At 51.1% G+C, this 13,128-nt stretch overlaps 2 protein-coding genes and 1 long non-coding RNA gene across 8 annotated transcripts in view; 1 reads left to right on the forward strand and 2 right to left on the reverse strand.

The window, feature by feature from the left end:
* Nucleotides 1–1,621: 1,621 nt before the first annotated feature.
* LOC309663857 lies at nucleotides 1,622–6,655 on the reverse strand. The gene is made up of 3 exons (XR_014265499.1): nucleotides 6,519–6,655; nucleotides 5,695–6,051; nucleotides 1,622–2,773 (listed from the first exon to the last, which is right to left on the reverse strand). It is a non-coding gene; the product is annotated as an uncharacterized lncRNA (long non-coding RNA).
* On the forward strand, nucleotides 2,780–6,739 carry CIMIP2B (ciliary microtubule inner protein 2B). Of its 4 annotated transcripts, none has more exons than XM_082468450.1 (6): nucleotides 2,780–4,748; nucleotides 5,113–5,336; nucleotides 5,425–5,642; nucleotides 5,849–5,903; nucleotides 6,126–6,178; nucleotides 6,479–6,739. In XM_082468450.1, exons 1-6 carry the CDS (start codon nucleotides 4,384–4,386, stop codon nucleotides 6,716–6,718), a joined length of 1,155 nt encoding a protein of 384 aa, XP_082324576.1. In that variant the 5' UTR covers nucleotides 2,780–4,383; the 3' UTR covers nucleotides 6,719–6,739. The 4 variants fall into 4 exon arrangements, with proteins under 4 accessions (XP_082324576.1, XP_082324579.1, XP_082324577.1 ...); XM_082468453.1 differs by having other exon boundaries at nucleotides 5,852–5,903; nucleotides 5,981–6,178; XM_082468451.1 differs by having other exon boundaries at nucleotides 5,852–5,903.
* Nucleotides 6,675–13,128, reverse strand: part of RUSC2 (RUN and SH3 domain containing 2) — a 58,874-nt gene continuing 52,420 nt past the window's right edge. For all 3 annotated transcript variants that reach the window (XM_082468368.1, XM_082468369.1, XM_082468370.1), the window contains exons 3-12: nucleotides 12,198–12,827; nucleotides 11,798–11,983; nucleotides 11,489–11,629; nucleotides 10,254–10,330; nucleotides 9,868–10,042; nucleotides 9,672–9,777; nucleotides 8,954–9,000; nucleotides 7,690–8,500; nucleotides 7,460–7,597; nucleotides 6,675–7,375 (exon numbers count right to left, since the gene is read on the reverse strand). In XM_082468368.1, coding sequence (XP_082324494.1) covers nucleotides 7,174–7,375; nucleotides 7,460–7,597; nucleotides 7,690–8,500; nucleotides 8,954–9,000; nucleotides 9,672–9,777; nucleotides 9,868–10,042; nucleotides 10,254–10,330; nucleotides 11,489–11,629; nucleotides 11,798–11,983; nucleotides 12,198–12,827 — 2,513 coding nt within the window. In that variant the 3' untranslated portion in view covers nucleotides 6,675–7,173. The remainder of the gene's footprint in view (nucleotides 7,376–7,459; nucleotides 7,598–7,689; nucleotides 8,501–8,953; nucleotides 9,001–9,671; nucleotides 9,778–9,867; nucleotides 10,043–10,253; nucleotides 10,331–11,488; nucleotides 11,630–11,797; nucleotides 11,984–12,197; nucleotides 12,828–13,128) is intronic.

Consider the following 13,128-nt stretch of genomic DNA (forward strand, 5'->3'; position numbering starts at 1 on the left):
GCCACCACGATGAGAAGCCTGTGCACAGCAACGAAGAATAGCCCCCGCTTGCCGCAACTAGAGAAAGCCCGCGGCTCAGCAATGAAGACCCAATGAAGCCAAAAATAAATAAATAAATATATTAAAAAAAAAAACAAACTGGTGCTGTGGATTTGAAGAATGTTATACATGTAAAAAGGCCAGAAAGAGATTCTGCCATTTCCTTTGCTTTGATCCATCCTCTATGCTCAGAGCAGTGATATCCAGATAGTGGCCTATTTTCAGGAAAATTTATAAGTTGAATAAGGCTCATTTGGAGCTGCATCCTAGGAGGCACATGCACATTTTAAAGTATGAAACTTTAAAAATATAGTTGCGTTTAGAAATGACTCTAATTAGCAGATGCAAACTGGTATATACAGAATGGATAAACAAGGTCCTACTGTCTAGCACAGGGAACTATATTCAATATCCTGTGATAAACCATGATGGAAAAGAATATGAAAAAGAATGTATATATAACTGAGTCACTTTGCTGTACAGCAGTAATTAACACATTGTAAATCAACTATACTTCAATAAAAAAAATGACGCTAAAAGCACATCAAAGATTCTGCTATTTAAAAAAAATCATATATGTATATATTTTATAATACATAAATATGAATATAAAATGTAAGATAAATATGTAATACATAAACATGTAAAATAATATGTATATATGTTTAAAGCCCATATAATATTTGCATTGGCAAATAGAGAAGGGAGTAGGAACTGGAAGGAATCTTAATAACAATCCAGTGCATCTCTTTCATTTTACAGATGTGGAAACTGAGGCTCAAAGTCTAAGCAATTTGCACAAGCCTGCTCTGTTAGGCAGGACTAGACTATGGCCAGTTTTTAAAGTTCCCTGTGTGTAGCTAATAAATCACCCTTATTCAGATTCTGTTCTTCTTTAATATTTTGACTTCTTTAGCACTAAAACCAGAAAGTATATTCAAGTCTTATCAATACCACTGTTTCTGATTATTTCTATTTGGATCTCCCCAACCCCACCCCATTCCACCTTTTTGGATGTCAAAAGCACAGATTTGGGTTATCATAATCCTTGGTTTATGATACACTTTCATCATTGGCCCATGGTTTAATTCATTCATTCATTCTAATGTGTAATAATAAGCATTTATGAAATCATCATCCCAAACGAAAACTGGGACCTTGACAATAGCGTACATCTAAACGTATGGTCTCCTCCCCCTCCACTGTCTCACTGCCATGCGAGGTAAGCATCTGAACTCATGCTCATCATTACCTTGCTTTCCTGTTCATGTAGTTTTATTGCATCTATATATTTTAATTTTAAAGGGTGTTCTGTTGTATGTAATCTTTTGGAGTTCATTCTTTTCACTTCTTGTTTCAATTTTGGTTGTCTCTTGATCTGAGGAATTTTTTCCAAAGGTCTCATGATTTTCTTTTAATTCATCCTCATAGAGGGGATTTATGCTTGCCCAGTATTGACTTACAATCAAGTGATTGATCTGGGATCTATGTGAAACTTTTTTGGCTGATAAACATTCTGATTTTTAAAAATTGAGATATAGTTAACACATACCATTATATTAGTTTCAGGTGTACGACATGATTCGATATTAGTATTTATTTATATGAAATTTTACAGCAATTCCTGGTCAGATCAAAGGCAGAGCACAAGAGAGTTGTAGACTGCCATTTTGGAGACCCAGCAGGCTGTGTGGAGTGAGCAGGGCACTGTCGTGGCTTTCCTAACTGGACCTTCATCTTGTAGATGGGTGTAATCTCAGCGAAACATTTCTCTCTGCTGCCACATCCAACACTGGCCGCTGGGTGTGGCAGCTGTCGTCAGGAACAAGTTGTGGGTAGGTTACCATGATGACTATCCCTCGGAAGGAGGCACCAAGGCAATGAGCATTCCTACAGGCCCCTCAGCTAGCTCTTCCACTCCTTTCCCAGGTTAGAATGTCCTTCCAATCTTCAGGGATTTAGAAATACTCTTTACACAGATGGAAACAATAATAGTAACAAGCCATTTCACCAGTAACAGTGAGCTGTTTCTTCACAAACCATGAATCTAAGACTAATTATAATTTGTTTCCTAACTTATATTAACTCATACCCAGATTCTAGCTGCCATGGTCTTTTCTGCAGAATTTGTTCCAGTCCCAGCATTCTAATCTACATCCCAATTTGAAATTCTAACCTTTCCATTTCTCAACTTCACAGACTCTTTCCCCTGAACTCCCAGTCTTACTACTTTTTTCTTTTCTCCCATCCTACCAAATTCTAACTAAACACAATGAATTGCTATTTACTTAGTAGCACTTAATGTAAGTTAGACACTGGGCCAGCTGCTCTTTTTTGCATAATCTCATCTACCGTATCCTACTCAGTGAGGTAGTAACATTAGTTTACCCATTTTATAGATGAGAAAACTGAGGGCTGATGAGATGAATTTGGCCAGGGTCCGTATCTCTAGTGACTAGGATTAGAACGAGTGTTTTTGTTTTGTTTTGTTTTACTTTTATATTATGATGTCTTTGGCTCTAAGTAAAAGAAAACTTAAAGTGGCCTTAACAATAATGAAATTATTTCATAAAAGGGTTGGTTAAGTCAGAGGCTCAACATTACCATCAAGGACCCAGGCCTTTCTATTCTGCCATCCACCCTGGATGGATTCAGGCTTTGTCCCCAGGTTAGCTTAGCTTTCCACAGGTTTCATGATGCCTGCCAAGGTTCCAGCATCACATCCACAGAATTTCTAGAGACAGGAAAAGACATCATTCCTTCTTGTCCATCTCTCTTTCTCTAATTTGTTGTGCATCTTCTTAAGAGCAAAGAAACTTTTCCCAGGACACTCCTTCACCCCAGCAGACTTGCCCTCATATTGTCCAGGTCGCCACAAGCCCATGCCTAACCAGTCACTGGCAAGGAGAATGGGACTACTATGATGGGCTTGGACTAATCAAGACTCATTCCTATGGCTGGCTCCAGCTTCCCTGAAGTTCCCGACTGCTTGGCAGAACGAAATTAAAATTCTGTTAGGAAGAAGGGAGACGGGGGTAGGGAATAGGTATGAAGTGTGCAACCAACAGTGTCTGTTACAGAATCCAGAAGTCCAGGTTGTTAGCCTTGACGTACTCCTGCTATTCTGGGCTCTCCCCTCAGCTCCCACCCTCACTCTAGCATATTTCCTGGGAGCCAAGTCCTCTCTAACTCTAGCTCTAAATGACACATACCAAGGTTGTCCTTGGCAGAACACTGAGGAACATGAAATGTATTCTTTGGGGCCCTCTTGTGCAATTCCCAAGAAGTCAGTGACACATGCTTGGTTAGCCCAGGCACTGGCACAGTCAGGCGTGGGGAGGAGAGCAGAGGCTCTGCCTCCTGGAAAGGTGGACCAGCCTGGCCCTGAACCAGCCGCAGAGTTCTAATCATGCTCCCCTCCCCCCATCTTTTTCCTGGTCTGTACTGCTCTTAGGATCTGAATTGTTTTCTTAACAAATTCTGATTTGCCCCCTCGTTAAACCTCAACATTACCTTCATATCTCCTTCCCTTGAACTCCCACAGTGAGAAAACCTGTAACCCCTGAATTTACTAACCATTCATTGATCTCCCATTTGTGTTAGACGCTTAGAGACAATACTAAACAACAGGAAAGGAAATTAAGTTTTAGCAGCTGGGTGCCAGGTGCTGGGGTAAGTTCTTTCACACACACTATCTGACTTTATTTTTAACACCACCTTGGTAGGTTAGGCTATTTTAACCTTCATGTTAAGAGTTTAGGGATTTCAGGTTCAGAAGAAGCCACCTGCTCAGAGAAGGTAAGGTCGGCTCAAGGTCACAAGCTATTAGGAGCCCATGGCTGCCTGACTTCACGTCTGTGCCCTTTCCCCTACCCCACCATTCTGGCTTCAAGGTGTTTGTTACAAAGCACATTTGCATACATTAATCTGAGCCTCACAACAGTAGCAGGGTGAATAGTAGCACCTGCATTTTATAAATGAGGATGGTAGGGTTCAGAGATACTAAATGACTTGCCCATAGGCACGTGGAGCATAGGCACGCTGACTCCTACTCCTCTGCACTTGCTGCCACTGTAGAGCGTGGCTGGCAGAGTGGGGCTATTTGTTGAATGGATGATGATCCGGAGTATAGTAGTAATTCTTGTCCTTACGTTACTGAAAATAAACAACGTCACTGCCTAGAGGCCTTTAGGTTCCTTTTCTCCCTATCACCTCCCCCCTGGGCTTTCCTAGGAACTCCGTCACCTTCAACCAAGACTCACAGAGAGCAGAATCCACATCTCCTCAGGCAGGTGCTCCGAGAGGGGCTTAAGAAGGAAGGGCCCTCTCTCGAGACAGAGCTCAATGGGCCTGTCAGTGGTTGCTCCCCCACCTCCCACTTCAGGGCTTCCTTTGGTTCTGCAGTGGCGAGGCTGTACGCGGCCTTCTCTCTGCCCCCAGGTGGCAGGGCTGCCCTTGATCCGGAGTGGACGGACCAGTGAGCCTCTACTCCCCTGCGGCCCGGGCCCTGACAGCCATCACACTAGTGCCCCCACCCCTCTCTCCTCCCCGAGCCCCGCCTCTCTGCCTCCCAGCCCTGGACATAGTCAGCACACACAGCCCAGGAGCTCGGCTCAAAGAGAAACGAAGGGAACTGCCTGGGTTCCCACGGCTATGGCTAGCACCTTCATACCAGGGCTGAACCCTCAGAACCCTCATTATATCCCAGGGTAAGACTTCTACCCAGAGTAAAAGGGTGCAGAGTTGTGCCACCTCAGCCTTGGGGGCCAAGTGGACATTCTGGTATGGGAGGCTTACGGCTGGGATGTCTATGATGTTGAATGGAAAAGGAAAAGCAAGGGAATAGTAGTAGCCGGGCCTGCTACGAAGCTTTGTGTTGTGCTCTCCATGGTAACAGGGTAACAGCAAAGGGGAAGGGTTGAAAACCCAGACAGAGAACTAAGAAACGCCTGCTCCAAATATATACACAGCTGAGTCCAGAAGAGATCAGGGCTTCAGAGGTCTCTGCTTCTGCCTCTGGGGATGGTGAGGCCGGGGGATTCTGGAGGTGAGTGGGTGAGACTTGTGCTACAGGTACACTGGACACTGCCCGCTACTTCGGTTCAGCATGGGCCAGACCTATGGGCAGATGACTGGGCAGCTACTTCACGGCTCTCCTGGCCTAGCCTGGCCCCCTGCCCACCGCACACTTCTGCCTCCCATCCGGCCTCCAAGATCTCCCGAGGGTCCCAGGAAAAGCCTGCCTGTCAGGCGTGGACACGAAAGGCTCAGCTCCAGCATGATCCCTGGGTACACAGGTATGTACACAGGTATGAAGAGGTATCCCCCATCCCAGAACGTGGGTCCCACACACTAACAAATCGTCCTTGCCCCCTGCCTACCTAGGTTTTGTACCCCAGGCACAGTTCATCTTTGCCAAGAACAGAAGCCAGGTCTGGGCGGAGGCTCTGAATGATTTCACTCAGTGGTATGGGGGACAGAGGAGTCAGGAGCTGCCAAAGGAGGCCGAGGGAGAAAAAGACATGGAGAAAGACCAAGAGCCAAAGCTGGAGGCAGAGCTGGAGACGGAAAAGGAGCCAGAGCTGGGGCAGGAGGCGGAACAAGTGAGACCGAGAAGGCTGATGGGGAGTACGAGGCGGGAGTGGGGAGCCTTACCTCTGTGTGGCCAGGTCTGGGGTGGTCATGTGTAGCATGGCTGTGGGACAGGGGATGTGGGCTAGACCGCCAGCCTCACCTCCCTGGGAGCTTGTGTTACAGCCCAGGGGCTGAACTTGATAGCCCTGTTTTTCTTCTATCAACTTCTCCTCAGAAGGCTTCCCCTTATTCCATGGATGACAGAGATCCTCGCAAGTTCTTCATGTCAGGTGAGAGGAAGTGGGTAATGACCAAAGGCCTGGGGGAGGTGCCCAGGAGGTACTGACTTAGTATCCCCCTCCCCTAGGCTTCACTGGTTATGTGCCCCGTGCTCGCTTCCTCTTCGGTTCCAGCTTTCCTGTGCTCAGCAACCAGGCACTGCAGGAATTTGGACAGATGAAGTCAGGGGGCAGATCCCAGAAGGATCCTAAACATCTCCCCTCACTTTCCAGGACCTACCCTCAGAACCTGGGCCTTTTACCTAAATATGGGGGCTATGTGCCAGGTGAGGACAGCCCCCAGAGGGAGGCTTTGGGGACTGGAATATTTGTGTGAGTGTGTGTGTGTGTGTGTGTGTGTGTGTGTGTGTGTGTGTGATAGGTGGAGGTGGTTTAGGGCTTGGAACTAGTAGATATGGGGGACCTTGGGTCAGCTTTATCACTGGGCAGAAAACGAAACTGACGTAGCTCCTAGTGGGTAGTTAGGACCAGATTTTGAAGGATAACTTGGAGGTTCTAGGCAACTGGCTGAGAAATAACTTTTCTATGCCTCTGGCTACAAATGACAGAATCTTTTGGCCACACAGGGTATAAGTTCCAGTTTGGCTGCACATATGGGCATCTCACCCATGATGCTCTGGGCCTCAGCACCATCCAGAAGCAGCTCCTGGCGTAGGTACCTAGACTTCAAGTTCTCTCTTTCCTTTTCATCCTATCCCAGCCATCCTTTTGCAAAGAAGAAAGATGGTCTGGAGGGTGGGAGAAGGCACAAAGAGAGAATGGTTTGGAGGCCGAGCACCTTTTTTATTAATAGGTGTAATAAATAAATAAATAAATACATAAACAGAGCCTGGGCTCCTCCTCCCTCCTCTGACCACCAGGCACTGGCCACAGCCTACTTACAGCTGGGGGCTTAGGGAACTGGCCCCAATACTGTCACCCATCCTTCTCACCACCTGGCCTAGGGAACCCCGCAAACGGGCCTTCTGGTCACCTCCCTCCACAGGGACATGCCTGTCTGTACCCATGGGAGGGCTGGCCAAGATGGTCTGGGGAAATTCTGGCAGCCCAGTGCTGCGTCCCTTCCCTCCTTTCCTGGGGGGAGATCTGGACGAGGTCACTGGGACAGTTAAGGGGGAGTAATCGATACTGAGCACAGGGATATGTGGCCCCCAGCTCTCGGTCTACTCTCTGTAACCAAGCCAGAGGGCTTGGGTAGGGCTCTCGGGCTATGAGTCTAGGGGTTGTGAGGGTCCCTGAGGCCACCAGCATGCACAGGGCCTCAGTTTTGGCTGCTTCCAGGGGTTGGACTTGGAGTTGGGGTTAAAGTCACATAGGCCAGAGGCACCAGGCCAGTGTCAGGGCCACGGCTGCAGCGCAGCCAGTCTCCTCCGGCTGGCCCCAGCACCCGCAGGACGTCTCCCTTGTGGAAGCTCAGCTGTCCGGGGCCTGTGGCCAGATGGTGGCACAGTGCCTTCACCTCGCTGGGGAAACAACAAATGGAGGTCAGAGAAACCCCACCCAGAGGAAAACCCAGCCCCCAAATCCTTCCGTCTCTCAGGGCTCACCATGGAGTGCTGGAAGGCAGGGCTGGAGAGTGTGGCTCCTGCAGGCTCTCCTTGGGCTCTGGCTCCCGGCGGGCACCCACTGTTTGCGCCACTAGCTGAAGCATGGACTTGTCCAGGCTGAGCCAGTCCGAGGGTAGCCTAGGGGATAGCGGCCGGGCTCTGGCTCTGTCTGTGCCCTGGCTTAGAGCAGGCCCCCCGCCCGTCTGTCTACACCAGGGGCTGTCTCTTACCTGTTTGTGGGCCGGGCCTCCCGCTGAGCCTTTCGGGACCCGAAGAGGTGTCCCCACTTGATGACCCCAGGTGAAGGCTCTAAGGCTCCTTCCTCATTTTCTGCTGGGGGGGCAGTGGACCCCTCCCTCTCCCGGCTGCGCCTCAGCTCAGCCAGTACAGAATCAGGGGGGCTCCCCATCCAGAAGGGCCAGCCCCTCTCCCGGCCAAGGGTCTCCTCAGGGGCAGGGCAGGCCTCAGCTCCCTCCACGACTCCCTCTCGGGGGGGCGGCCCCCCACCTCCTGTCCCTTTCTTTTTCTCACTGCTGCTGCCGCTGCTGCTATTGCTGCCACCCCGGGGGAACCTAGAACCCTCGGTGGAGCCATCGATGTAGACCTGGGAGCTCTGCATGAGCTGGTACCACCAGCCAGCCTGTCCACTTCGGGCCCACCTGCCACGCCCTGAGCTCCCAGCTGCCTCTGTCTCCTTCTCTTCTTCCTCATCTTCTCCACCTTCTGGGGCACCCACACCCTTCACCCGCTCCCCACGGGCCGCCCCGTCCATGTCTCCAGGGCCCTCCTGGCCCCGGGAGCGGGCCAGCTGCAGTGTCGAGTGGGCGGACAGCAGCAAGTCCTGGGACACCCGCAGCAGCTCCTTGTGCTGCCGCTGCCGCTGCCCACTCTGCAGCAGCCGGTGCTGGAACAGCAGGTCGAGGCTGAAGGGCAGGAGGGCCAGGGGCTGCAGCAGCAGCAGCAGCTCCTCCAAGAGGCCAGGGCACACCGTATGCGCTGCGCTCAGGAAGCCCCACGGCTGGTAGTGGGTCTGGATGATATCTAGGGGAGGAAGAGAGAGGGACTGAGCCACACAGAGAAGCAGGGCCCGGCCTGGGGTGGGCCTGTGAAAGGCAGCCTGGGTGGCGCCACTGCGTACTGCTGCACAGGCTGTGCGCCGTGCCACTTAGATGCACTACAGTGTAAACGATGCCTTCTGAAGTTGTGCAGTGCAGAAGCTCCACAATCTTAAGTGGCAGCCTCGAGTTCAGAGGGGAGAGGTTCCTGGCCACCCTGACTCCCAGGTTGCCTGAGTATCCTGCTGACTCCAAGGCTCTAACACAAGCAGAGGCTGGGAGAGGACTTGGGTAGAAGCCCAAGCCTTGAGGATGAAAGCTTGTGTGGTTCTCCTCCCCACCTCTAGCATCTGAAAGGACAGCTGTGCCTCCCTCTTTTGATCCTCCGAGGCCTGGCCTCTGTTGAGTTTGCAAGACAGAGCAGGGTTCTGAGCATTACCTTCATGGTTATAGAGGTGATTAAACCAGAACTCCAGGGACCGGATGCTGTAGGGAGATACGTGAAGAGAGTTGAGTCTTGTGTGGATATAGCCAGATGATAAGATACAAAGAAGACGGATATGGGGGGTCACACACAGGGCAGAGGTATAGGTGAACATCTCCCTGCTATGGCAGTGATGCTACCTGGTTAATAGGGAGGGGGTGAACATGTGATTCACAAGGCAATCACTTCCTCTGGGAATGGAGTTGGCTTGCCCATGACCCAAGAAGTCAGGGCAGCTGCTGAGTGAGAGTACAGGATAGCTCAGGACCTACGGGGATGACCTCGGCCCATACTTGAGAAAAGAAGGATACTATGATGTGGGTGCCAAGGTGAACTGGGTCAAGCAGGCTTTGGAAGCAGTGCTGGAATGGACAGGATCAGGGTTACAATATCCAAAGAAACTGAGAACCAGGTTAATTTCCAAATGAGCCAGATTATGGATTTGTAAAAGCAGAAGACCATGTTGGTGATCAGTGCCAGAGACTGATGGGTCTGGTGGGAGACCAGTGACCTACTGAGAGAGGCTGTAGCTAGGTGGGGAGAAAGTGAGCTTGGGCCCTGGCCAAAGATCCTGCAGATCCACCCTTTCTGACCCAGTCTAGGGAGCTGGTTCTTCAGAGGTGCCAGAGCCGAGGGGAGGGGACCGGTGGTTTGTAGATTTCCACACACTCACTTGAGCAGGCCGAGGATGAAGGCGTTGAAGCGCATGGTATGACTGGTGAGCTCTGGGAATTGGCTGACTTTGTTGTACAGGCCGTGCAAGACCTTGGTGGATGGGCCTGGGAGGAAGCCAGAGTTGGAGGTCACATGCCCAGTCCTAGAACCCTAAAATTCAGCCTGGGGTCCCTATCTTGCCAGCCAGCACTCACCTAGCTGTGTGGAAGCCTCAACCACACTCCACGGGGTGTTCTTCCGTTGCCCGATGATGACATCTAGCACAAAGGCCTTGAGCCCGTCCTCCAACACCGCCCGGACCGCAGGGCACAAGTACTTCAGAACCAGGTGGCCTACATTGGGGCTCACAGAACTATTCCCCAGCTTTGCCTGTGGATGCAGCAGGGAAGTACAGGGAATCACCTGGAGCCTGACCTTGGTCCCCTCTGACTCTCTTAGTCCTTACGGTGCTTCTCTTGCGATCCCCATCTCTAAGTACCCAACTCTGAGTTCTAGAAGCAAGAGAGCAAGGGCAGGTGGTAGCAGAGAATAGGTGAGGGTCAGCAGGGTAGAGCTCAGCTCTCCACAGTTTCTTGCCTACCTTTACCCCAGGATCCCGGCTTGTGCCAAAATGCGCCACAATGAGGTCTACAGCCGTGTTAATAGCTTTCACCAGCCCTGCAAGTGAGAATTTGATGTGACAGGTCCCTAAGCAAGTCCCTGGGCAACTCAGCTGGGACTGAGCCCTCAGTGGGGAGAGGGAAGGGCTTACACACACACACACACACACACACACACACACTCACTCTCTCTCTCTGTCCCTGCACACACACAAGGCCGTGGCCTCTTCCTGTTTTTGCCCGGTTCTCAAGCTCCTCCTGTTTTCGCCTCCCTGCCCAGACCCACCTCAATGATTCCATTGTCAAGACACTCAACATCCTCACTTCCTTGCCCTCTTGCTCCAAACCTGGATCACTCTAACCATCTGTCCTCTCCACTCTGAGAAACCAGGCTATTGGCTGTTGTTGGAGAAAGTCCAGCGCTACTCACACCAGTGCCTGGGAGGGGCACTTCTTTGATGTGTGCCTTGTAGCACCCTTTGCTATGCTCTCAACTTGCCTTGCCAAATCTTGACCCCTCTCTCAAGCCCTTGGTTCTACTTCACACAGAGAACAGAGGCCACTGGTGATGAATTCAACTTTCCTGTCCATCCAAAAGACAAAACTACATTACAACTATCTTCCTTCCCACCTGCCCTCTCTTAATCCCTTTCCAACTTGGAGGAAGGTGGCTATTCCCCTTCTTGCCTAAGGTTCTTCCCTCTCCCTAAACTCTGAGTCCCCCAGTCTGCCTCTGCGAGGGACTTTAGCTTCATCTTTCTCCCTTTCACAGGCTGCTTCTCTAAGGCCCACAGTTATGCTCAATCCTCTCCCCATCATCTCACTTAAACAGGTCTGCTAAATAGACTGGTTCCTTGTCAGTCCTTACCTTATTAGATGTTACCATCATGTTTACCCAAACCGCTAGAGCTTGTAGTACTTGAGCTCCCCCAGTATAGCACATGGGAGTCTCCCTCACTATACTTAGCTCCCTGAGGGAGGAAACTAAAACCTGATTCTTAAGCATCTGATAAAGGATCCTTGCCCACTTGCAAATACTCACGATCCACAGTACAAAGACTTCTACCTCTTGCCCCAGTACCTGTGCTCTCTAATTGCCTCCCAACACTTGGAGTTCTAAAACAGGGAAATATTCTGAAGGGCTAGATAGTAGGGCAACAGGCACAAATAGGTAGTGATAGCAGATTTCCCGTCCGGAGCTAGGAGAAATATTCACCTTTTTTCTGAAGCAGGTCAATGGAAACGGCCTCTGAGTTGCCGTCTGGGGACAGACAGAACTCAGCTGGAGGCTTCTCAGTCAAGGAAAAGGGGTCTTGGAAGTCAGGGCAGGTCAGTGGTAACGGCTTCACTACTTGACCTGAAAAGAAGAGAAAAATCAATCCCAAGCAATTCTCTTTCTGAGTTGCAGCTCAGTTCTGTGCCTCATACCCTCTGAGATGTGTGATTTTGGGACTGACCCCTTCTCTAGCCCCTCCCAGCTATGGCAGAGCCTGCCCTGGGTTTACTGGGGACCTGGCCCACACACCATTCAGCCGGCAGTTCAGATGGCCAGCAGCACCGAGGGAGCCAGGGAACTCAAAGATGGGGTTCCTTCGGGCCAGTCGACCATCCTGTGGCCTTCGGTCTAGGCTCCCTGACAAACCAGGTGGCCCTAGAGGGTTCTTCCTCCTGTATTCCCTCCACTTGAGTGCTTGAGGGGATAGATGATTGGCTGAAAGCAGAACAGATTAGCAAAAGAGACAGGAAATAGTTAGAAGACAGCATTTCATACCCACCCAGTGGGCCCATATAAAACATGAGGGTTGGGATGTCAGCCACAGAATCAAACATTGTAACCTCTGACCCCAAGGTGGAGTATAAGAAACCATTCAGTGGGGAGGTAGCTTGCTTGGGGTGGGGTGGGGGGCAGGCACTGAACCTCATACCATTATTGGGCCTGGAAGCCATGCTGCCCTCACCACCTCCCCGGGCCAGGCTCTCTGCCCGGCTGAGGCTAGATCTCCAGGAGCCCAGAGGAGGCAAGCTTCCTGTTCCATGGAGTCGGTACTCAGCCAAGGTCAGTATCTTCTGATGCTCCTTTTGTGGCTGCTGGGAGGTGGCAGGCCGGACAGCAGGAGGACAGGAGCGGGCCCATGGAGGTGGGCTTTCTGTGGCTGTGGTCTGCTCTGGGGGAGGGGAGCACGAAGTGGAGGCGGAAGAGTCGGTGCTGGGCCCAAAGGGGCCGGCACTCCGGATGGGGGAGTAGCTGCCCAGGGGTGACGGCCGTGAGGTTTGTGGCTCAGGCCCAGCTTTCCTGGCACCTCCGTTGGTGGATGCCTGAAACTCCCCTGAAGGAGCTTGGGCTGGGACCTGAGCAGCGGGGGCAGCCAGGGGGGCACGCTGCGGTGCACGGGTGCAGCCCGAGAGGCTGTAGAGCTGGGAAAGGCTGTGGAGGGCCCGGGACTTGGCCAGTTGCTTGGGGAAGTGGTGCTGGAACACGAAGGGCTGGATGGGCAGCGTGGTTGGCCTCTGCTCCTTGCTGTAGCGAAGGACGGGTCGGCTCTCAGCACCACCCCCTGCGGCAACAGGGATGGAGAAGGAATCAGACGAACACTGAAACTCACGTGAGAGGAAGCCAAGAAGCAGTCAGGAGATGCTGCTCCCTGGGGAACGGGGATGAGAGGGGCAGGACCCGGGCTGAAGGAACTGATGGGGTAGGGGGAATTCAAGTTTGTGGAATGTGCTCCTCCCGTCTTTTGTAAAACTTTTCCTAGTGTTTTTATGATATTGACCTGTCTTGTACCTCTTGACTGTTCAGCCCTTCTTCATTTTCTTGACTTCAAAGATGGGCGTATCTTAAGGCTCAATTCTTATATT

The sequence above is a fragment of the Balaenoptera physalus genome, assembly GCF_965194825.1.
Source record: "Balaenoptera physalus genome assembly, chromosome: 7".
Taxonomy (NCBI): Eukaryota; Metazoa; Chordata; class Mammalia; order Artiodactyla; family Balaenopteridae; genus Balaenoptera; species Balaenoptera physalus.